Source organism: Phyllobates terribilis, unplaced genomic scaffold (genome assembly GCF_046119375.1).
Source record: "Phyllobates terribilis strain yellow unplaced genomic scaffold, ASM4611937v1 Scaffold_11__3_contigs__length_659146591, whole genome shotgun sequence".
NCBI classification, from domain to species: Eukaryota; Metazoa; Chordata; class Amphibia; order Anura; family Dendrobatidae; genus Phyllobates; species Phyllobates terribilis.
Window position 1 is genome coordinate 584,761,640 of NW_027362771.1, and position 26,069 is coordinate 584,787,708.

Consider the following 26,069-nt stretch of genomic DNA (forward strand, 5'->3'; position numbering starts at 1 on the left):
CATGTATACAGCCCCCTATATACACTGACCCTCCATGTATAGAGCCCCCTATATACACTGACCCTCCATGCATCCAGCTCCCTATATACACTGACCCTCCATGTATACAGGACCCTATATACACTGACCCTCCATGTATACAGCTCCCTATATACACTGACCCTCCATGTATACAGGACCCTATATACACTGACCCTCCATGTATACAGCCCCCTATATACATTGACCCTCCATGTATACAGCTCTCTATATACACTGACCCTCCATGCATCCAGCTCTCTATATACACTGACCCTCCATGTATACAGCTCTCTATATACACTGACCCTCCATGTATACAGCTCCCTATATACACTGACACTCCATGTATCCAGCTCCCTATATACACTGACCCTCCATTTATACAGCTCTCTATATACATTGATCCTCCATGTATACAGCCCCCTATATACACTGTGTTCCAAATTATTATGCAAATAATATTTTCTCAGATTTCCCCAAATTACCTATATGAATTGCAGTCATTGTAATTTTCCAGTCAAATAACTATTAGTGTACAATTGAAAGGTTTTTGTACAAACTGCCTATGATAACAGTATATTAAAAAAAAAATAAAAAACTCAAACTGCACTCAAAATGCATGTTCCAAATTATTATGCACAGCAGAGTTTTCAACCTTTTCATTTTAATAAAGAACAAAAAAATGGTCATTTTTGAAATTATAAGCATTAGCAGGTTATTACACACTGAAATCAAACAGTTTTCAACTCAAAACTTTATTCTAGGTGATGTTACATTTGCACATAGGACCCCTTGTTCGAAAGGAGCTTCTGAACTCTCTCGTCCATTGAATTTGTCAGGTTTTGGATGGTTTCTGCTTCAATTGTTTTGCATGAGGACAGAATACCCTCCCAGAGCTGTTGCTTAGATGTGAACTGCCTCCCGCCATCATAGACACTCCTTTTGATGATGCTCCAGAGGTTCTCAATGGGATTGAGGTCAGGGGAGCATGGGGGTCACACCATAAGTTTGTCCCCTTTTATGCCCATAGCAGCCAGAGATGCAGATGTGTTATGTGCAGCATGAGACGGGGCATTATCATGCATGAAAATGATCTTGCTGCGGAATGCACGGTTCTTCTTCTTGAACCATGGAAGGAAGTGCTGTTTGAGAAACTCAACATACATTATGGAGTTCATCTTTACCCCTTCAGGAATCCTAAAAGGGCCGACAATCTCTCTCCTCATGATTCCAGCCCAAAACATTACTCCACCTCCTCCTTGTTAGCGCCGTAGCCGTGTTTGCATGGGGTGTCCATCAACCAGCCATCCTCCACTCCTTCCATCTGGACCATCAAGATCATTTCATGCATGATAATGCACCGTCTCATGCTGCACATAACACATCTGCATCTCTGGCTGCTATGGGCATAAAAGGGGACAAACTTATGGTGTGGCCCCCATGCTCCCCTGACCTCAACCCCATTGAGAACCTCTGGAGCATCATCAAAAGGAGTGTCTATGATGGAGGGAGGCAGTTCACATCTAAGCAACATCTCTGGGAGGGTATTCTGTCCTCATGCAAAACAATTGAAGCAGAAACCATCCAAAACCTGACAAATTCAATGGACGAGAGAGTTCAGAAGCTCCTTTCGAACAAGGGGTCCTATGTGCAAATGTAACATCACCTAGAATAAAGTTTTGAGTTGAAAACTGTTTGATTTCAGTGTGTAATAACCTGCTAATGCTTATAATTTCAAAAATGACAATTTTTTTGTTCTTTATTAAAATGAAAAGGTTGAAAACTCTGCTGTGCATAATAATTTGGAACATGCATTTTGAGTGCAGTTTGAGTTTTTTATTTTTTTTTTAAATATCCTGTTATCATAGGCAGTTTGTACAAAAACCTTTCAGTTGTACTCTAATAGTTATTTGACTGGAAAATTACAATGACTGCAATTCATATAGGTAATTTGGGAAAATCTGAGAAAATATTATTTGCATAATAATTTGGAACACAGTGTATACAGCTCCCTATATACACTGATCCTCCATGTATACAGCTCTCTATATACACTGACCCTCCATGTATACAGCTCTCTATATACACTGACACTCCATGTATACAGCCCCCTATATACACTGACCCTCCATGTATACAGCTCTCTATATACACTGACACTCCATGTATCCAGCTCCCTATATACACTGACCCTCCATGTATACAGCTCTCTATATACACTGATCCTCCATGTATACAGCTCTCTATATACACTGACCCTCCATGTATACAGCTCTCTATATACACTGACACTCCATGTATACAGGACCCTATATACACTGACACTCCATGTATACAGCCCCCTATATACACTGACCCTCCATGTATACTGCTCTCTATATACACTGACCCTCCATGTATACAGCCCCCTATATACACTGACCCTCCATGTATACATCTCCCTATATACACTGACCCTCCATGTATACAGCTCCCTATATACACTGATCCTCCATGTATACAGCTCCCTATATACACTGACCCTCCATGTATACAGCCCCCTATATACACTGACCCTCCATGTATACAGCCCCCTATATACAATGACCCTCCATGTATACAGCTCTCTATATACACTGATCCTCCATGTATACAGCTCTCTATATACACTGACACTCCATGTATCCAGCTCCCTATATACACTGACCCTCCATGTATACAGCTCTCTATATACACTGACCCTCCATGTATACAGCTCTCTATATACACTGATCCTCCATGTATACAGCTCTCTATATACACTGATCCTCCATGTATACAGCTCTCTATATACACTGACCCTCCATGTATACAGCTCTCTATATACACTGACACTCCATGTATACAGCCCCCTATATACACTGACCCTCCATGTATACAGCTCTCTATATACACTGACACTCCATGTATACAGCCCCCTATATACACTGACCCTCCATGTATACAGCTCTCTATATACACTGACACTCCATGTATCCAGCTCCCTATATACACTGACCCTCCATGTATACAGCTCTCTATATACACTGATCCTCCATGTATACAGCTCTCTATATACACTGACCCTCCATGTATACAGCTCTCTATATACACTGACCCTCCATGTATACATCTCCCTATATACACTGACCCTCCATGTATACAGGTCCCTATATACACTGACCCTCCATGTATACAGCTCTCTATATACACTGACCCTCCATGTATACAGCCCCCTATATACACTGATCCTCCATGTATACAGCTCTCTATATACACTGACCCTCCATGTATACAGCCCCCTATATACACTGATCCTCCATGTATACAGCTCTCTATATACACTGACCCTCCATGTATACAGCTCTCTATATACACTGACCCTCCATGTATCCAGCTCCCTATATACACTGACCCTCCATGTATACAGCCCCCTATATACACTGACCCTCCATGTATACAGGACCCTATATACACTGACCCTCCATGTATACAGCCCCCTATATACACTGATCCTCCATGTATACAGCTCTCTATATACACTAATCCTCCATGCATCCAGCTCTCTATATACACTGACCCTCCATGTATACAGCCCCCTATATACACTGATCCTCCATGTATACAGCCCCTTATATACACTGACCCTCCATGTATACAGCCCCCTATATACACTGATCCTCCATGTATCCAGCTCCCTATATACACTGACCCTCCATGTATACAGCTCTCTATATACACTGATTCTCCATGTATACAGCTCTCTATATACACTGACCCTCCATGTATACAGCTCTCTATATACACTGATCCTCCATGTATCCAGCTCCCTATATACACTGACCCTCCATGTATACAGCCCCCTATATACACTGACCCTCCATGTATACAGGACCCTATATACACTGACCCTCCATGTATACAGCCCCCTATATACACTGATCCTCCATGTATACAGCTCTCTATATACACTAATCCTCCATGCATCCAGCTCTCTATATACACTGACCCTCCATGTATACAGCCCCCTATATACACTGATCCTCCATGTATACAGCCCCTTATATACACTGACCCTCCATGTATACAGCTCTCTATATACACTGATTCTCCATGTATACAGCTCTCTATATACACTGACCCTCCATGTATACAGCTCTCTATATACACTGACCCTCCATGTATACAGCTCTCTATATACACTGACCCTCCATGTATACAGCTCTCTATATACACTGATCCTCCATGTATACATCTCCCTATATACACTGACCCTCCATGTATACAGCTCCCTATATACACTGACCCTCCATGTATACATCTCCCTATATACACTGACCCTCCATGTATACAGCTCCCTATATACACTGACCCTCCATGTATACAGCTCTCTATATACACTGACCCTCTGTATATACAGGACCCTATATACACTGACCCTCCATGTATACAGGACCCTATATACACTGATCCTCCATGTATAAAGCTCTCTATATACACTGATCCTCCATGTATACAGCTCTCTATATACACTGATCCTCCATGCATCCAGCTCTCTATATACACTGACCCTCCATGTATACATCTCCCTATATACACTGACCCTCCATGTATACATCTCCCTATATACACTGACCCTCCATGTATCCAGCTCTCTATATACACTGACCCTCCATGTATACAGGACCCTATATACACTGACCCTCCATGTATACAGGACCCTATATACACTGACCCTCCATGTATACAGGACCCTATATACACTGACCCTCCATGTATACAGGACCCTATATACACTGACCCTCCATGTATACAGGACCCTATATACACTGACCCTCCATGTATACAGGACCCTATATACACTGACCCTCCATGTATACAGGACCCTATATACACTGATCCTCCATGTATAAAGCTCTCTATATACACTGATCCTCCATATATACAGCTCTCTATATACACTGACCCTCCATATATACAGCTCTCTATATACACTGATCCTCCATGCATCCAGCTCTCTATATACACTGACCCTCCATGTATACAGCTCCCTATATACACTGACCCTCCATGTATACAGCTCCCTATATACAGTGACCCTCCATGTATACAGCTCCCTATATACAGTGACCCTCCATGTATACAGCTCCCTATATACACTGACCCTCCATGTATACAGCTCCCTATATACACTGACCCTCTGTATATACAGGACCCTATATACACTGACCCTCCATGTATACAGGACCCTATATACACTGACCCTCCATGTATACAGGACCCTATATACACTGACCATCCATGTATACAGCCCCCTATATACACTGACCCTCCATGTATACAGCTCCCTATATACACTGACCCTCCATGTATACAGCTCTCTATATACACTGACCCTCCATGTATACAGCTCCCTATATACACTGACCCTCCATGTATACAGCTCTCTATATACACTGACCCTCCATGTATACATCTCCCTATATACACTGACCCTCCATGTATACAGCCCCCTATATACACTGACCCTCCATGTATACAGCTCCCTATACACACTGACCCTCCATGTATACAGCTCTCTATATACACTGACCCTCCATGTATACAGCTCCCTATATACACTGACCCTCCATGTATACAGCCCCCTATATAGACTGACCCTCCATGTATACAGCTCCCTATATACACTGACCCTCCATGTATACAGCTCTCTATATACACTGACCCTCCATGTATACAGCTCTCTATATACACTGACCCTCCATGTATACAGCCCCCTATATAGACTGACCCTCCATGTATACAGCTCCCTATATACACTGACCCTCCATGTATACAGCTCTCTATATACACTGACCCTCCATGTATACAGCTCTCTATATACACTGACCCTCCATGTATACAGCTCCCTATATACACTGACCCTCCATGTATACAGCCCCCTATATAGACTGACCCTCCATGTATACAGCTCCCTATATACACTGACCCTCCATGTATACAGCTCTCTATATACACTGACCCTCCATGTATACAGCTCTCTATATACACTGACCCTCCATGTATACAGCCCCCTATATAGACTGACCCTCCATGTATACAGCTCCCTATATACACTGACCCTCCATGTATACAGCTCTCTATATACACTGACCCTCCATGTATACAGCTCTCTATATACACTGACCCTCCATGTATACAGCTCCCTATATACACTGATGCTGTGAGATATAGAAGCCTCGTCTCCGCCCTTATAGATCGGTATAGAATAGAGGAAGTGGACAGAACTGTCAGGAATCACAGGAAGCCGCAATGTGTTATTTTCTGTACGTGTGAAAGAACAGGAAAAAAAATGCAAAAATGTAACAAAAACTGCAGAAAAGAAGATTACAATAAATACCGTCTACATACAAGAATCATCATGACCGGAACAAGCAGTGTACACAGCCACCCTGCAGATCTATGTACCACAGCGCTCAGAGCTTCCGCCCTTGAAGGGGCAGTCCAGCTTACATGCAGACCAGTCTGCTCCATCGTCTTGACAACTCATGACTGTACAATCTGACTACACGGGGTTTATTTGTAGTCTGTAACCATGGAGACACATAGGACTGCTCAGGAGCTGCGGATGTAAAATACAAGAGGACATATACACTTGTCTATGATTGTGGTTTTCTTGCACTGCTTATTGGAGTCAGAAAAGCAGCTGGGGTGTCCATTGTCCTGCTTTACACTGCAGCACTGCTTCTTTTGATTGCCTGTTTTGCATAAGCACCATATCTGTTTTGCTTCCTCTATGCTTTATACTGCAGCTTTACTTTTTCTGATGCATCAGTGTATGCACAGCTGATTGTAATAATAAAGAAACAAAGACTAAATACAATGCTCAGTATAAATGAGTACACCCAAACAGATTTGTCAGAAAACCTTTAGTTTCTTTTCAGAATCCACATTTTCAATGGGACCCCATACTACAAAATCCTCCCACAAATGTTGGTCATTGATTGCAAACAAGATTTTGTTATTTTGCACACCTAAAAAAGTGATTTTCCTAAGTTCAATCAAGACCTTGTTGCAAAAATGAGTACACCCCAAAGAAAGGAAAGTTTAGAGAAAAAAAATTCTAATTAACAAGAATCCAACCACAGGAGAGTCTATTCATTACACAGGTGACTATAAAGGGCCATTACTTAACAAAGAAAACCTCTTCCCATTTCATGTTGTCAGCAATGGCACCACATGGAAGAGAAATGGCACCACATGGAAGAGAAATGGCACCACATGGAAGAGAAATGGCACCAGACCTGAGAAAGAAAATCATTTCATTACACAAGAAAGGTGAAGACTACAGGAAGATCAGCAAAGCTTTACTTATCGGTAAGATACTGCAGCAAAAGTGATGGAAGATGGAACTGCGACCATCTCATAGAGTCCGGGCCGAGCACAGAAGTTACCACCTAGACAGGAGCGTCTTCTGATGAGAAGGGATGAAGAAAATCCACCTGTAATTATCACTGCTGTTATCTAAAGAAACAGAAAGCCAAACTGGGGTGACACAATATGGGGTACAGTTCAGGGGGCACATGAGCTGCTGGTGTCAGGGAGCACATGAGCTGCTGATGTCGGGGGCTACATGTCATTGATGGTATGTATCAGAGATGTACTGCTCTATAGTGACAGAAGATGCCGCCATCACTCTGTGCCCTTGGTAGACGTGAGTTTTGTATCAATGAGATGTTGGAAAAGTGCAAATCTGTTGCGTTTCTGAAGAACAGGGTGAAATAATGTTGAAGATTGTGTTCAGTGAGATAGTGATTAAAATCTTACTTTTCCGAGGAGGGTGTACTCATTTATGACGATCACTGTCATTATAAAGCACCAGTAACATGGGGAAGGTTACAAGATCATTGCACTAGATGGAGCCTAAAGGTGACCACCACATGGTGGAAAGTTCTGCTCCACCATAAGGGAGTGCAGAGACCTTATAGCCCAATTAACCATTTATCAGCCAATCACTGCAGAGCATCGTGATGACATCACAGCCTCATTATATAGGAGCAGCAGATTTATAGGGTCAGGTAGTAAAAGATGACAGGCGGGGTGTGATCCCAGGACATCACATCACGGCAGCCTAGAACAAGGTGATGACAGCACCCAGGCTATAGTCACCGGCAGATGGCCCGTAGCCTGGATGTATGGAGGCAGCGTCAGTCCATATCCTACCTAAGGTGCCCTCCTTTCTAACAAATAGGAGTTGTCCAAACCCCTTCAATGCATCCATGACCGGCATAAGGGACAGGGATACCGACTACAAGAGACGGATGGGTTTTGTTTATTAAAAAAATACAGGATAGGTCCAGATGCGCCAAATGTATCACTGTAAATACCCCTTCAGTACCTGTGGTGGTCTACGGGTAGGGTCTAGACCTGCCTGCTCTTCCCAGCTCCTGGACTGTGGCCGTCCTGAGTCCGGGACCCAAGATTATTGCTGGACCTTATATTTAGGTCAGCAGAACTCCCACAACTATATGAGGGAGCACATGAAACACACCCACCCAGTGCTGCTCCCTTGAGGCAGTGCCCCTTATGTGCAAGGACCTAGTACATGACTGTTTACACAAGCTCATGTGCAGTGGGCCCCTGCAGACACTTGTTGGGGTGATTCCCCCGCAGTAAGACTCCCATCATGTGCAGTGGGCCCCTGCAGACACTTGTTGGGGTGATTCCCCCGCAGTACGACTCCCATCATGTGCAGTGGGCCCCTGCAGACACTTGTTGGGGTGATTCCCCCGCAGTAAGACTCCCATCATGTGCAGTGGGCCCCTGCAGACACTTGTTGGGGTGATTTCCCCGCAGTACGACTCCCATCATGTGCAGTGTGCCCCTGCAGACACTTGTTGGGGTGATTCCCCCAGAGTACAACTCCCATCATGTGTGGTGTACCCCTGCAGACACTTGCTGGGAGTGATTCTCCCAGAGTACAGCTATCATGTGGGGGGTGATTCCCCCGGAGTACAACTCCCATCGGTGTAATAAAGGCAGCAGACAGTTGTTCATCTGTAAACAATCATTTTACTTAAATACAGAAACGAGACATAGAAAACGTCTGGAGACGGCGCGGTATAAAAACAGACAAAAATAAGCTCCGACACTTCCACAAAATCTCCGGCGGCGAAGTACCTTAAATAAACTACTGTGCATTAAATACTTATTACCTTAGAGGGGCAGGAGGGTGGTCCGAGGCCTGCGGAGCCCCCTGCCCAGCTCTACACAGGAGGTGGTGCTGTGCCTGGCCTGCCCAGCAGGAGTCTCCCTCCGCACAGCACCACCCCCATCGATAGGAGTCACAACGTTGGTCTGTAAACCTCACACTGGAAGAAATCCAATATTTGCACTTGTCGTGATCGCCAGTCGGGTCCAGTCCCTACTACAGTGCATGACTGGCGCGGGTGGTCCCTATACCACAGCCTGTGCCCGCCTCACCCTCCCCCCTCCTCGATACCAGTCACATGACCGGCACCCTCTTCCTCATTTCACATCATGATACACAAATCAGGAAGACATTAAGTGCTGGCGGGGGAAGGGATTAGTCAGCGCACAGCTAGGATTAACTCTGCAGCTGCCACGTGGGCAACCTGGTGGCAGAAGAAGGGTTAATAGACTCCCAGCACCTGATTACTGCGGGGCCACAAGTCTCAGCAATAGAAATGAAAAAGCTGGGGCTTGTAGTTCCTCAGTAACGAGGGAAGAGTCTCTCCCAAGTCATGGTCCTTAGAGCAGCAATACCATAGCTGGCGGCATCAGCCCCGATATCAACAAGTCTCTGTCCGCTGAGCCCCCTCGTGCCCACCGCGGGCTCAGTCTATAGGTGGGGCACCAATGCCAGCTGGATGGAGCAGGCAACAGATCTTCAGGGGGCAGCACCCCACCAGCTAGAGTCTTTACATGGGGCAGACAGCAGGGGGTGCCCTCTGAACCTCTAGTAGATCAGTCTATAACCAGCAGGGGGCGCTGTAGTCATTATCCACCCCTGGTACAGATACCCACTGGATGTGGTAGGTAAGTAGGGGGCAGTGTCCGACGCTCCGGAGTGTACAGATGGGGCAGACAGCAGGGGGCGCTGTAGTCATTATCCACCCCTGGCATTGGATGTTGCAGGTCAGTCTGTAGACAGCATTCTCCCCAGACAACAGGGGGCGCTGTAGTCATTCATCTTTGCCACCTGCACGGTGCAGGTCAGTCTATAGACAGCAGGGGGCACTGTAGTCCTCATTCACCCATGGCATGGATGCCCACTGGATGTTGCAGGTCAGTCTATAGACAGCAGAGGGCGCTGGAGTAATCAGCCCGGATGTTGCAGGACAGTCTATAGCCAGCAGGCAGCGCTGTAGTCATTTCCATTGCTGCCTGGATGTTGCAGGACAGTCTATAGACAGCAGCAGGGGGCGCTGTAGTCCTCATCCTTGCAGGACCGCTTACACAGCTCGTCGGGGGCGGGGCCTGTCTATGGCAGAGCAGCCGGCAGGGGGCGCAGGCTCAGTACACCGCGTGCCCTTTGCCCCCCAGCAGCAGCTGGCAGCCGTGCCGCGCATGCTCCCGCACCCGGCCCTTCAGCTGCTCCACCTGCTCCCGCAGGGCCCCGGCGGTGCCGCTCAGGCCGCTGTTCTCGTTCTTCAGCTCCCGCACCTTGTCCTCCAGGCGGGCGATCCGCTCCAGCTTCCGCTTGCGGCATTTGGTGGCCGCCAGGCGGTTCCGCAGCCGCTTCCTCTCCACCTTGATCTTCTCCTGCTCCTCCATGTTGATGGGGGACATGGGCGCCGGGGTGCTGTCTCTGCTGCCGCCGGCCTCCGGGACAGTCTGCGGCTCCTCCTTGAAGAGCTGGCCGGGGCCGTAGCCGGTGGCGGCGGGCGGGAGGTAGCTGATGGTGGCGGACGGCTGGCGGTAGCAGTTGTAGGCGGACAGGTTGGTGTAGACGGCCGGGTCTCCCCCGTACAGGGCGCCGCCGCCGGTGACCGGGGACACGGTGCTGCCGGCTCCGCTCAGGGACACGTTCGGCGGCGCCACGTCCCGGTTCATCTTGTGCAGATCGTCCAGCGCCCGCACGAAGCCGTCCACGAAGCCCTCCTGCTCCTCCGTGCCGCCCCGGTAGTACAGCTGCCCCCCGGCCGGGCTGTTGATGACGCCGGGGCCGCTGTGGATGATCAGTCTCTCCAGCTCCGGGGCGGACATCTTCAGGCTCGGCTGCTCCGTGTAGTAGGACATGTCGGGCTTCGCTGTCCGGTACTGGTCGGTGAGGGAGGCCAAGCCGGACTTCAGCAGGGACGACTCCGGCCGGGAGTACGGGGACAGCATGGAGTCATCGTGGTAGAAGGGCTGCTCCATCCTGGAGCACATGAGACCGTGGAGAAGGCGGGAAAGTCAGCGGACAGGCAGCAACGGGCGGCGGTCACTTCTCTCCGGCACTGGCGGCGATGACACACAGGGCGCTCAGCTCTCATCTGACAGCTCTCGCCCAGGCGCCACAGGCTTTATACTGCAGCCCGGCCCCCGGAAGCGGCCAGCCCCGCGCTCATTGGTCCAGGCTTTAGGGACGTCACTGCTGTCGACGTGAGGAGAGGGAGGCGTGCGTGTGACGTCAGTGCCAGGAAACTCGTGCTGCTTGTAAACAGGAGGGAGGAGGGGGAGGTTGTCAGGGAAGACACGGGTAGTCAGGGAGAAGAAGAGGTAGTCAGGGAAGACTGGTAGTGAGAGAGGACAGGGGTAGTCAGGGAAGACGGGTAGTGAGAGAGGACAGGGGTAGTCAGGGAGAAGAAGAGGTAGTCAGGGAAGACTGGTAGTGAGAGAGGACAGGGGTAGTCAGGGAAGACGGGTAGTGAGAGAGGACAGGGGTAGTCAGGGAAGATGGGGTAATCAGAGGTAGTCAGGGAAGACGGGTAGTGAGAGAGGACAAGGGTAGTCAGGGAGGGCAGGGGTAGTCAGGGAAGATGGAGTAATCAGAGGTAGTCAGGGAAGACTGGTAGTGAGAGAGGACAGGGGTAGTCAGGGAGAAGAAGGGATAGTCAGGGAGGGCAGGGTTCGTCAGGGAAGACGGGTAGTTAGGGAGGGCAGGGGGTAGTCAGAACGGACAGGGGAAGTCAGGGAGGGCAGGGGTAGTCAGAGAGGACAGGGGTAGTCAGGGAGGGCAGGGGTAGTCAGAGAGGACAGGGGTAGTCAGGGAGGGCAGGGGTAGTCAGGGAGGACAGGGGTAGTCAGGGAGGGCAGGGGTAGTCAGGGAGAAGAAGAGGTAGTCAGGGAAGACGGGTAGTGAGAGAGGACAGGGGTAGTCAGGGAGGGCAGGGGTAGTCAGGGAAGATGGGGTAATCAGAGGTAGTGAGAGAGGACAGGGGTAGTCAGGGAGAAGAAGGGATAGTCAGGGAGGGCAGGGGTAGTCAGGGAAGACAGGGGTAGTTAAGGAGGGCAGGGAGTAGTCAGAGAGGACAGGGGAAGTCAGGGAGGACAGGGGAAGTCAGGGAGGGCAGGGGTAGTCAGAGAGGTCAGGGAGGGCAGGGGTAGTCAGAGAGGACAGGGGTAGTCAGGGAGGGCAGGGGGTAGTCATTGAGAAGGGGTAGTCAGAGAGGACAGGGGTAGTCAGGGAGGGCAGGGGGTAGTCAGGGAGGGTAGGGGGTAGTCAGGGAAAAGAAGAGGTACTCAGGGAGAAGAAAGGGTAGTCAGGGAGGGCAGGGGTTGTCAGGAAGAACATGGGGTAGTCAGGGAGAAGAAGGGGTAGTCAGGGAATCCGAGAGGGAAGGGGGTAATCAGAGAGGACAGGGGTATTCAGAGAGGACAGGAGCGAAGGGGGTAATCAGAGAGGACAGGACGGCAGTCAGGGAGGACAGGGGGGTAGGGGATAGTCAGGGAGGACAGGAAAGGAGACAGGGAGGGTAGGGGATAGTCAGGGAGGACAGGACGGGAGATAGGGAGGGTAGGGGATAGTCAGGGAGGACAGGGGGTAGTCAGGGAGGACAGGTAGAGGTATAGCGGACAGGGGGTAGCCAGGGAGGACAGGGGAAGGTATAGAGGACAGGGGAGGACATAAGGGTAAGGGGTAGTCAGGGAGGCAGGAGTGAGTGTAGAGGGGGTAGTCAGGGAGAAAAGGGGGTCTTGGGGGAGGACAGAGATTCAGAAGTTCAGAGGCATCCATGGCTGGCACATTGTCAGTGGGCATCAGCTGGCAGTGAATAGGTATCATTGAGGGGCCCCTATGTTATATTATGGGGGACCTGATGCCACCACACATAGCTGGCAGTGTTATGGCGCATTGTTGTAGGGACATTATTTCTACTGATATTATGGAGGTATTTTATCTTCTAGGCTAATGGGACAGCTCTTGCTGGGAGTCTTAATGGGGGATATTTTGGACAGGGTTACCAGGGCATTAGTAGCTCCCCTGTAACAGGGCATTTCTGGCTGGCACACTGTTACGGAGTTGTCTCTGCCTCGCAGTGTTATGGGAGATCTGAGGCTGACAACAGTAGCTAGGAATGGTTATTGTCATGGGGGCATCTTTGACTCTTGCATTTTTATGGGGCATGTAGATCTCACTATGATGGGGGAACCGCTATTATTATGGGAACGTTGGTAATTTCCAATATTATAGGATATACAGTATATAGATCCCAATATTGTGGGAGCTTCACTTACTAGTGTACTTATTGGGGGGGGGGCTATAGCTGACTGTTACATCACCTGGGGAGGACTCTTGGGCATTTGTAGCTGCCAGGGGCATCTGAGTGGCACCTTATGAGAGCACAGCAGACTGGCTTATTGTTATGCAGCGTTCGAGGACAGATGTTTCGTTATGAGGGCGTCTCTGGCTGGCACATCATTATGGGGGTGTCTGTGACTGGCATTCCTATTGATATTGTGATAATGATCTAGGGGCATCTAGGAATAGTTCTGTTATGGGGGCATCTCTGACTGTCACATTGCTATGGGGGCTTCTCTGTCACATTGCTATGGGGGCATCTCTGACTGTCACATTGCTATGGGGGCATCTTTGACTGTTACATTGCTATGGGGGCATCTCTGTCACATTGCTATGGGGGCACCATGGGGAAACCTATGACTTTTGCTTTCTTATTAGGGCATCTATAGCTGTCCCTTTTAAGAGCGCCTCTGTGACTGGCACATCATTATGGGGGCATTTGTAGTTGCCAACATTATAGGGTGTGTATAGATCCCAGAATTATGGGGGCATCTTGTACTGGTATAGGAGGGGATCTGGAGAAGACTCATTGTTATGGGGCACTCTGAAGATCCCAGTATTATAGGGGTTCCTCTTACTGGCACATTCTGTGGCGGGCACATTGTTATGGGGCACCTGTAAATTAGTATTATGGGGGCATCTGTAGATCCCACTATTATGGGGGTACCACTGACTGGCACATTGTTATGGAGGAATCGCCATCACATATGTGATAGTGTATAATGGCCCATTGTATAATCACATTACCCATTCTTCCTATCCTGATGCCAGTCTGCCGCTTCCCGGGAGACCATGGTGGCATCTCGCTGCCCGTTAAAGCCACGCGGCATGTCCTTATGGCGGTTTGTCCAAAGTGCTGGGATGTGGTGGGTCCTGGAGCAAGAGAAGAGACTCTTCAGCAGGAGAGGATCATTGGGGATAACGAGGGGTTAATGGGAAAGAGGAAACAAATGATAATGCCAGGACGGGTGATAATTATCGGGCGAGGAGTGGAATGTAGGGCAATAATAATAGACATGAGACGTATGGGTATAGGAGGGTGTTAGAGTGATGAGATCCTCAGGGGTTAATGAGGGGGCTATGATGCTATAGGATTTGGGGGTAAAAAAGGGTATTAGGTTCTTTAAGGGGTTTTCCACATTGTAACTAGAAGAGTCTTCCCACGACGCACTGATTACGGGGTGTCCTGACCCAATGATCAGCCCTGATCTGGGCATCAAATGTTTGGTTTCCCTGCAGCGCCACCACAGGGGACATGCAGTATTACACAGTGGGATGTCTGTACACTTTGTAGCTGCCCTCTGACATCAATCTCACTAGTTGGGCAGAGGAAAATGTGTTTTCTAAATTCAATAGGAAAATAAAGCTCCTGATATCACAGGGGGGAGTCGGTGTTCACGATATGGGCAAACTTGTCACACATGATGGGACCTTGTTCCTTGACTTTCCCAAACAGCGCCACCCCTGTCCACAGGTCGTGGCTGTTATTGCTGCCGAACTGTATTAAAGTGAATGGCGTTGAGCTGCAATACCACACGCAATCTGTGCACAGCAGAGGCGCTGTTTTAAAAAAACCTTTAATTCCAGGGATATATAAAAGTGGATCATAGCAGGATAAGTACAGGAGAGGGGTATTAGGATAATAAGTGGGTAATATACTTGGTAACTGAAGGAAAACTGGAAAAAATAATCTATTTCTGTTGCCAGTTGCAGAGGTGGATATAATGGGAATGAGGAACGGGAAGATGGTGGGGGCCGGGGTGACTAAGTGGCTGTGGACCTCTGTAATATTTATTTTCCTCACTTATATAGTGCCATTAATTCCACAGAGCTTTACAGACATTATCATTACTGTGCCCATTGGGGCTCACAATCTACATTCCCTATCAGTCTTTGGAGTGTGGGAGGAAACCAGAGAACCTGGAGGAAACCCATGCAAACACGGGGAGAACATACAAACTCCTTGAAGATGTTGTCCTTGGTGGGATTTCAGTCTGGGACCCCAGTGCTGCAGTGCTAACCACTGAGCCCCCGTGCTGCCCAGCAGCCGGTTTCCCTTCCCAGCTGGTATCACACCTGGCGCTGGGTAGAGCAGCGGGATCATCCGCCACCCTCTCTCGCCTCCAGCTATTGTGGAGGTGCCAAGTTCATGTCTATGGGAGCTGTCCCGTCCCAGGAGAGGCGGCATCGCAGGCCGGCTGCTCCTTGGCCCGGGGCGTTCGGCACCCTGTGGAATCCGGATGTGCCGCCGCGCCCCGTGCAGGGAGGTGACTGTGTGCCAGGATTGTCATTCCTAGGATTCCAGTGCTGGCATCCTGCAGGACTGGCCGGTCCCACGTGTCACCACCTGTCACCTCACGTCACTCCAGGGTTTCCTCCACCGGACGTTCTGGCGACGATTGGTCGTAGCGTTACATTTCTGGTCCAGGTACCTTACTGGTTGCCTGCCGGTCGGGCGTTATAACAGTAATGTGACCGCTCTGCGTGGTCGGCTATAGGCACTTAACGACCTCGGGATGCGCTGTAGTTCTCGCTTTCCAGCACTTAACCCTTTCCTTGTTTGCGTGTCTCTTTCAGTCACAACGATTGCTGTTGTGTGAGGTCACAGAGGTGTTCACCTAAGTAAAAGGTCAGAGGCGCAGTTGTGAAATTCGCTGGGAGAGGCCTGGCACAAGCCTGCGCCTCTCCTCCGTCAGCCCTCAAGAGGAGGACACTCCTTAAATGTGCACGGAAGTCTCAGAGGTGCAAGGCCGACATTTCCTCTACCCTCCAGGGCAATTAATGCCTTGCAGGGAGTCACCTCCCACCACAGGGTGACAGACAGGAGGGAGGAGCTATGTGACATGGAGTCTACTCCCCCCACCACAGGGTGACAGGAGGGAGGAGCTATGTGACATGGAGTCTGCCCCTCCCACCACAGGGTGACAGACAGGAGGGAGGAGCTATGTGACATGGAGTCTGCTCCTCCCACCACAGGGTGACAGACAGGAGGGAGGAGCTATGTGACATGGAGTCTACTCCCCCCACCACAGGGTGACAGGAGGGAGGAGCTATGTGACATGGAGTCTGCCCCTCCCACCACAGGGTGACAGACAGGAGGGAGGAGCTATGTGACATGGAGTCTGCTCCTCCCACCACAGGGTGACAGGAGGGAGGAGCTATGTGACATGGAGTCTGCCCCTCCCACCACAGGGTGATATGAGGGAGGAGTTATGTGACATGTCTGCTCCCCCACCACAGGATGACAGGAGGGAGGAGCTATGTGACATGGAGTCAGCTCCTCCCACCACAGGATGACAGTCAGGAGGGAGGAGCTATGTGACATGGAGTCTGCTCCTCCCACCACAGGATCATACAGTCAGGAGGGAGGAGCTATGTGACATGGAGTCTGCTCCTCCCACCACAGGATCATACAGTCAGGAGGGAGGAGCTATGTGACATGGAGTCAGCTCCTCCCACCACAGGGTGACAGGAGGGAGGAGCTATGTAACATGGAGTCTGCCCCTCCTACCACAGAGTGACACATTCAGAAGGGAGCAGCTAGGTGACATGGAGTCTGCCCCTCCCACCACAGGGTGACAGGAGGGAGGAGCTATGTGACATGGAGTCAGCTCCTCCCACCACAGGGTGACACAGGAGGGAGGGGTAGGGCTGCAGCACTGGGGTGGTCTCTCTGGCTCGGCCCATACTTCCTTCATCCTATTAATATCTGATGACACAGCGGGAAATGACGGAGAATCAGTTTTGGGAAGAACTTGTTAACCCTTTCCTGTCCACTGTTAAAAAGAAACCTGAATTTGCACGCGCCCCGCATTCACGCACCGGGCGACTTTACACCAGAAATGTATTTTTAGCCGCACTGAGAAAGAGATGTGAAGATTGAGCAGTGACGCCTCCTTACCGGCATTACCAGTGACATTTAAAGGGGAAACCTGCCACTTACAAGATGCTCTGATGGAGAAGACGTAACAGAAGGTTCTGCAGTGTGACTACAGCACACCTAGGGGTAGAGATGGTTTCCCTGTAGCGCCACCATAGGTTAAAGGAAGCGTTACATGATGCCCATTGAAATTAATGGTCTGAACTTTACAGAACTACCAAAGCCTTGGTAGCAGCTGCCTGGCTCTGAGCTGCCCAGAGATTACTCCAGCCTTCCTGTTGGATGGGGGCAAAGTGAAATCAAGCTCTTTACGTGCAATTTTGACGTGGCAAATAGGAACGGGTACATATGGCACACAAGCACACTGATCTGGGTGACAGTTGGAGATATTAGGTGGGGGGCAATATATTTACTCCAGCCAGAGACCACAATACCCCGTGCAATGTTTGACATCTGTTGGTAATTTGAGGATTTTGGGAGGAAGAATTTCCCCAATCCTCCCGACACATTACACAAGCTCCATTGAGAGTGAGAATGAGTCAGTGATGAGGCACAGGACTCGCTCTCACTTTATTGCCAAAAAGCAACCCCCACCCAGTGCGACTTATGGAGGCTAGAAGGAATATTGCACTAAACCATATGTATGATATACAGACTATAATCCGGAAATGTAAAATCCGTCATGTTCATGATATACAGTGTATCTGTGCTAAGCCATCTTCTTTTGTTTTTTTTTTAGTTTTGCTTATTGGAGACCATTAACATGCAGGCGATGCTTTTGTTATAGCTTTTTCCTACTTATGATTCTGTGGTTTATCAAGGAACTGACTGGCACCTGTACAATCCATCCCCAGCTCTGCTGCACATTTAATCCACTCCTCTTCCTGTTCCTCAAATGCCAAAGCTCTGTGTCAGTCTCCACCGGCTGCAAATTACTGCAAGAATAGAATTCAGAACGGTAATATATAAGGCCCGGTCCAACTCTGCTCCTCCCATGTGTCTTCATCCAAACCTTCTCTACAGCATGTTCTCATATCCTGGAAGTCTCTCCACCATTCTTCTCACCTCCATCATTACATATCCAGGATATCTCTCCACCGTGCTTAACCTCCTCCATATTCTCATATCCAGGACGTCTCTCCATCATTCTTCTTCCCTCCTCCATATTCTCATAACCAGGACATCCCTCCACCATTCTCACCTCCTCCATATTCTCAAATCCAGGACATCCCTCCACCATTCTCACCTCCTCCATATTCTCAAATCCAGGACATCCCTCCACCATTCTCACCTCCTCCATATTCTCATATCCAGGACATCCCTCCACCATTCTCACCTCCTCCATATTCTCTTATAAAGGACGTCTCTCCATCATTCTTCTTCCCTCCTCCATATTCTCATATCCGGGATGTTTATCCACTGTACTACTCACCTTCTCCATATTCTCATATCCAGGACATCCCTCCACCATTCTCACCTCCTCCATATTCTCATATCCAGGACATCCCTCCACCATCCTCACCTCCATATTCTCATATCCAGGACATCCCTCCACCATTCTCACCTCCTCCATATTCTCATATCCAGGACATCCCTCCACCATTCTCACCTCCTCCATATTCTCATATCCAGGACATCCCTCCACCATTCTCACCTCCTCCATATTCTCATATCCAGGACATCCCTCCACCATTCTCACCTCCTCCATATTCTCTTATAAAGGACGTCTCTCCATCATTCTTCTTCCCTCCTCCATATTCTCATATCCGGGATGTTTATCCACTGTACTACTCACCTTCTCCATATTCTCATATCCAGGACATCCCTCCACCATTCTCACCTCCTCCATATTCTCATATCCAGGACATCCCTCCACCATCCTCACCTCCATATTCTCATATCCAGGACATCCCTCCACCATCCTCACCTCCATATTCTCATATCCAGGACATCCCTCCACCATTCTCACCTCCTCCATATTCTCATATCCAGGACATCCCTCCACCATTCTCACCTCCTCCATATTCTCATATCCAGGACGTCTCTCCACCATTCTCACCTCCTCCATATTCTTATATCCAGGATGTCTCTCCACCATTCTCACCTCCTCCATATTCTCATATCCAGGACATCCCTCCACCATTCTCACCTCCTCCATATTCTCATATCCAGGACATCCCTCCACCATTCTCACCTCCTCCATATTCTCATATCCAGGACATCCCTCCACCATTCTCACCTCCTCCATATTCTCATATCCAGGACATCCCTCCACCATTCTCACCTTCTCCATATTCTCATATCCAGGACGTCTCTCCACCATTGTTCTCCCTCCACACCGTACTACTCGCCTCCTCCATATTCTCATATCTGGGACTTCTCTCCACCATTCTTCTCGTCTCCTCATCTCATATTCAGAACGTCTCTCCATGATTCTTCTCACCCTCTCCATTTTATCATATCCAGGACGTCTGTCCACCATTTTTCTCAACTTTTCGATATTCTCATATCCGGGACTTCTCTTCACCATTCTTCTCTCCTCCCCCATATTCTCAAATCCAAGACATCTCTCCACCTTTCTTCTTCCTTCCTCTGTATTCTCATATCCAGGACGTCTCTCCACCATTCTCACCTCCTCCATATTCTCATATCCAGGACGTCTCTCCACCATTCTCACCTCCTCCATATTCTCATATCCAGGACATCCCTCCACCATTCTCACCTCCTCCATATTCTCATATCCAGGACGTCTCTCCACCATTCTCACCTCCTCCATATTCTTATATCCAGGATGTCTCTCCACCATTCTTCTCACCTCCATCATCTCATATTCAGGACGTCTCTCCACCATTCTTCTCTATTTCCAACCTCTCATGCCAATGTTCATATGTAGCAAATATATAACACATTCACATTTATCAACATGAGCTTTTAGGCGTTTAGGCTAATTGTGGGCAAGTTTGTCCAGGACAAGTGCATTACCCAGAAACCCTCCTGGCTCGCCTGGCCATCTACGGTAAATTTTCCCTTGCCGGTTTCTCTGGACCATGACAAGGCGGGTGTTTCTTGCAGTCTCTTCCCTCATATTCTCTGCATTTCTCAGGTTACTGTATTTTTATACAATAATCCAGAATGTGTGATCATCCGGCTCCTGCGATGCACTTTACAGCCGGTGGAATTAATGTTCCTGCATGTGAACAATTACAGAAATTACAACATATTCCCGGCGCTGCGGCCATCACTGTTATTAGGAGCCATCGGGTAGATACTCTCTAAGAACCTGTGGCCCTCACAAGTTTTGGCAGTCCTAGTTACTGTCTCTTCTGGAAGTCCTCGGGCTGTTCCTGTTATGGCTTTCTGTTACTATCACTGTCCATAGGAAGCTGTGGTGGCCACTTATTGGGGGCCCTGCTGCTGTCACTGTTATGGGGGATATGTTGCTCTTATTGTTTTAGAAGTTGTGTGGCTTTGTTATAGGAGAACTGTGTCTGTTATTGTTGTGGGGGCATTGTGGGTGTTGCTGTTATTATGGGGGCACTGTGGGTGTCACTGTTATTATGGGGGCACTGTGGATGTCACTGTTATTATGGAGCACTGTGGATGTCACTGTTATTATGGGGGCACTGTGGGTGTCACTGTTATTATGGGGGCACTGTGGATGTCACTGTTATTATGGGAGCACTGTGGATGTCACTGTTATTATGGGAGCACTGTGGATATCACTGTTATTATGGGAGCACTGTGGATGTCACTGTTATTATGGGAGCACTGTGGATGTCACTGTTATTATGGGAGCACTGTGGATGTCACTGTTATTATGAGAGCACTGTGGATGTCACTGTTATTATGGGGGCACTGTGGATGTCGCTGTTATTATGGGGGCACTGTGGATATCACTGTTATTATGGGGGCACTGTGGATGTCGGTGTTATTATGGAGGCACTGTGGATGTCACTGTTATTATGGGAGCACTGTGGATGTCACTGTTATTATGGGAGCACTGTGGATGTCGCTGTTATTATGGGGGCACTGTGGATATCACTGTTATTATGGGAGCACTGTGGATGTCACTGTTATTATGGGAGCACTGTGGATATCGCTGTTATTATGGGGGCACTGTGGATATCGCTGTTATTATGGGGGCACTGTGGATGTCGCTGTTATTATGGAGGCACTGTGGATGTCGCTGTTATTATGGGGCACTGTGGATATCGCTGCTATTATGGGGGCACTGTGGATGTCACTGTTATTATGGGAGCACTGTGGATGTCACTGTTATTATGGGGGCACTGTGGATGTCGCTGTTATTATGGGGGCACTGTGGATATCACTGTTATTATGGGAGCACTGTGGATATCACTGTTATTATGGGAGCACTGTGGATATCACTGTTATTATGGAGGCACTGTGGATGTCGCTGTTATTATGGAGGCACTGTGGATGTCGCTGTTATTATGGGGCACTGTGGATATCGCTGCTATTATGGGGGCACTGTGGATGTCACTGTTATTATGGGAGCACTGTGGATGTCACTGTTATTATGGGAGCACTGTGGATGTCTCTGTTATTATGGAGGCACTGTGGATGTCGCTGTTATTATGGGGCACTGTGGATATCGCTGCTATTATGGGGGCACTGTGGATGTCACTGTTATTATGGGAGCACTGTGGATGTCACTGTTATTATGGGAGCACTGTGGATGTCACTGTTATTATGGGAGCACTGTGGATATCACTGTTATTATGGGGGCACTGTGGATATCGCTGTTATTATGGGAGCACTGTGGATATCACTGTTATTATGGGAGCACTGTGGATGTCACTGTTATTATGGGAGCACTGTGGATATCACTGTTATTATGGGGCACTGTGGATATCGCTGCTATTATGGGAGCACTGTGGATGTCACTGTTATTATGGGAGCACTGTGGATGTCACTGTTATTATGGGGGCACTGTGGATATCACTGTTATTATGGGGGCACTGTGGATATCACTGTTATTATGGGGCACTGTGGATATCACTGTTATTATGGGAGCACTGTGGATGTCACTGTTATTATGGGAGCACTGTGGATATCGCTGTTATTATGGGAGCACTGTGGATATCACTGTTATTATGGGGGCACTGTGGATATCACTGTTATTATGGGAGCACTGTGGATATCACTGTTATTATGGGGCACTGTGGATATCACTGTTATTATGGGAGCACTGTGGATGTCACTGTTATTATGGGGGCACAGTGGATGTCACTGTTATTATGGGAGCACTGTGGATATCACTGTTATTATGGGAGCACTGTGGATATCGCTGTTATTATGGGAGCACTGTGGATATCACTGTTATTATGGGGGCACAGTGGATGTCACTGTTATTATGGAGGCACTGTGGATGTCGCTGTTATTATGGGGCACTGTGGATATCGCTGCTATTATGGGGGCACTGTGGATGTCACTGTTATTATGGGAGCACTGTGGATGTCACTGTTATTATGGGAGCACTGTGGATATCACTGTTATTATGGGGGCACTGTGGATATCGCTGTTATTATGGGAGCACTGTGGATATCGCTGTTATTATGGGAGCACTGTGGATATCACTGTTATTATGGGGGCACTGTGGATATCACTGTTATTATGGGAGCACTGTGGATATCACTGTTATTATGGGGCACTGTGGATATCACTGTTATTATGGGAGCACTGTGGATGTCGCTGTTATTATGGGGGCACAGTGGATGTCACTGTTATTATGGGAGCACTGTGGATATCACTGTTATTATGGGAGCACTGTGGATATCGCTGTTATTATGGGAGCACTGTGGATATCACTGTTATTATGGGAGCACTGTGGATATCACTGTTATTATGGGAGCTCTGTGGATGTCACTGTTATTATGGGGGCACTGTGGATATCACTGTTATTACGGGGCACTGTGGATGTCACTGTTATTATGGGAGCACTGTGGATATCACTGTTATTATGGGGGCACTGTGGATATCACTGTTATTATGGGAGCACTGTGGATATCGCTGTTATTATGGGAGCACTGTGGATATCACTGTTATTATGGGAGCTCTGTGGATGTCACTGTTATTATGGGGGCACTGTGGATATCACTGTTATTACGGGGCACTGTGGATGTCACTGTTATTATGGGAGCACTGTGGATATCACTGTTATTATGGGGGCACTGTGGATATCACTGTTATTATGGGGGCACTGTGGATATCACTGTTATTATGGGAGCACTGTGGATGTCACTGTTATTATGGGGGCACTGTGGATATCACTGTTATTATGGGGCACTGTGGATATCACTGTTATTATGGGAGCACTGTGGATATCACTGTTATTATGGGGGCACTGTGGATATCACTGTTATTATGGGGGCACTGTGGATATCACTGTTATTATGGGAGCACTGTGGATGTCACTGTTATTATGGGGCACTGTGGATGTCACTGTTATTATGGGAGCACTGTGGATATCACTGTTATTATGGAGCACTGTGGATGTCACTGTTATTATGGGGGCACTGTACATATCGCTGTTATTATGGGAGCACTGTGGATGTCACTGTTATTATGGGGGCACTGTAGATATCGCTGTTATTATGGGGGCACTGTGGATGTCACTGTTATTATGGAGGCACTGTGGATGACGCTGTTATTATGGGAGCACTGTGGATATCACTGTTATTATGGGGGCACTGTGGATGTCGCTGTTATTATAGGAGCACTGTGGATATCGCTGTTATTATGGGAGCACTGTGGATATCACTGTTATTATGGGGGCACTGTGGATGTCGCTGTTATTATGGGGGCACTGTGGATATCACTGTTATTATGGGGGCACTGTGGATGTCGCTGTTATTATGGGGGCACTGTGGATATCACTGTTATTATGGGAGCACTGTGGATGTCACTGTTATTATGGGAGCAATGTGGATGTCACTGTTATTATGGGAGCACTGTGGATATCGCTGTTATGGGGGCACTGTGGATGTCGCTGTTATTATAGGAGCACTGTGGATATCGCTGTTATTATGGGAGCACTGTGGATATCACTGTTATTATGGGGGCACTGTGGATGTCGCTGTTATTATGGGGGCACTGTGGATATCACTGTTATTATGGGAGCAATGTGGATGTCACTGTTATTATGGGGGCACTGTGGATGTCACTGTTATTATGGGAGCACTGTGGATATCGCTGTTATTATGGAGGCACTGTGGATGTCACTGTTATTATGGGAGCACTGTGGATGTCACTGTTATTATGGGAGCACTGTGGATATCGCTGTTATTATGGAGGCACTGTGGATGTCGCTGTTATTATGGGAGCACTGTGGATATCGCTGTTATTATGGGGCACTGTGGATATCACTATTATTATGGGAGCACTGTGGATATCGCTGTTATTATGGAGCACTGTGGATGTCGCTGTTATTATGGGGGCACTGTGGATATCACTGTTATTATGGGAGCACTGTGGATGTCACTGTTATTATGGGAGCACTGTGGATGTCACTGTTATTATGGGAGCACTGTGGATATCACTGTTATTATGGGAGCACTGTGGATATCGCTGTTATTATGGAGCACTGTGGATGTCGCTGTTATTATGGGGGCACTGTGGATATCACTGTTATTATGGGAGCACTGTGGATGTCACTGTTATTATGGGAGCACTGTGGATGTCACTGTTATTATGGGAGCACTGTGCATATCACTGTTATTATGGGGGCACTGTGGATGTCACTATTATTATGGGAGCACTGTGGATATCGCTGTTATTATGGGGGCACTGTGTATATCACTATTATTATGGGAGCACTGTGGATATCGCTGTTATTATGGGGGCACTGTGGATATCACTATTATTATGGGAGCACTGTGGATATCGCTGTTATTATGGGGCACTGAGGATATCACTATTATTATGGGAGCACTGTGGATATCGCTGTTATTATGGGGGCACTGTGGATGTCACTCTTATTATGGGGGCACTGTGGATGTCACTGTTATTATGGGAGCACTGTGGATGTCACTGTTATTATGGGAGCACTGTGGATATCGCTGTTATTATGGGGGCACTGTGGATGTCACTGTTATTATGGGAGCACTGTGGATATCGCTGTTATTATGGAGGCACTGTGGATGTCGCTGTTATTATGGGAGCACTGTGGATGTCACTGTTATTATGGGAGCACTGTGGATATCGCTGTTATTATGGGGGCACTGTGGATGTCACTGTTATTATGGAGGCACTGTGGATGTCGCTGTTATTATGGGAGCACTGTGGATATCACTGTTATTATGGGAGCACTGTGGATATCACTGATATTATGGGAGCACTGTGGATGTCACTGTTATTATGGGAGCACTGTGGATATCACTGTTATTATGGGAGCACTGTGGATAT

At 48.2% G+C, this 26,069-nt stretch overlaps 2 protein-coding genes across 2 annotated transcripts in view; one reads left to right on the forward strand and one right to left on the reverse strand.

Annotated features, from left to right (window-relative positions):
- Positions 1-9,067: 9,067 nt before the first annotated feature.
- Positions 9,068-11,549, reverse strand: JUNB (JunB proto-oncogene, AP-1 transcription factor subunit). The gene has a single exon (XM_073654298.1). It carries the CDS (start codon positions 11,410-11,412, stop codon positions 10,555-10,557), a length of 858 nt encoding a protein of 285 aa, XP_073510399.1. The 5' UTR covers positions 11,413-11,549; the 3' UTR covers positions 9,068-10,554.
- Positions 11,550-18,522: 6,973 nt separating this feature from the next.
- Positions 18,523-26,069, forward strand: part of HOOK2 (hook microtubule tethering protein 2) — a 153,883-nt gene continuing 146,336 nt past the window's right edge. The window contains exon 1 of the mRNA XM_073654300.1: positions 18,523-18,600. Within this exon, the coding sequence (XP_073510401.1) occupies positions 18,538-18,600 (63 nt within the window). The 5' untranslated portion in view covers positions 18,523-18,537. The remainder of the gene's footprint in view (positions 18,601-26,069) is intronic.

What these genes read in the sequence shown, in the direction of transcription:
- JUNB (XM_073654298.1), bottom strand. Translation starts at nt 11,412, where the DNA reads ATGTGCTCCAGGATGGAGCAGCCCTTCTACCACGATGACTCCATGCTG.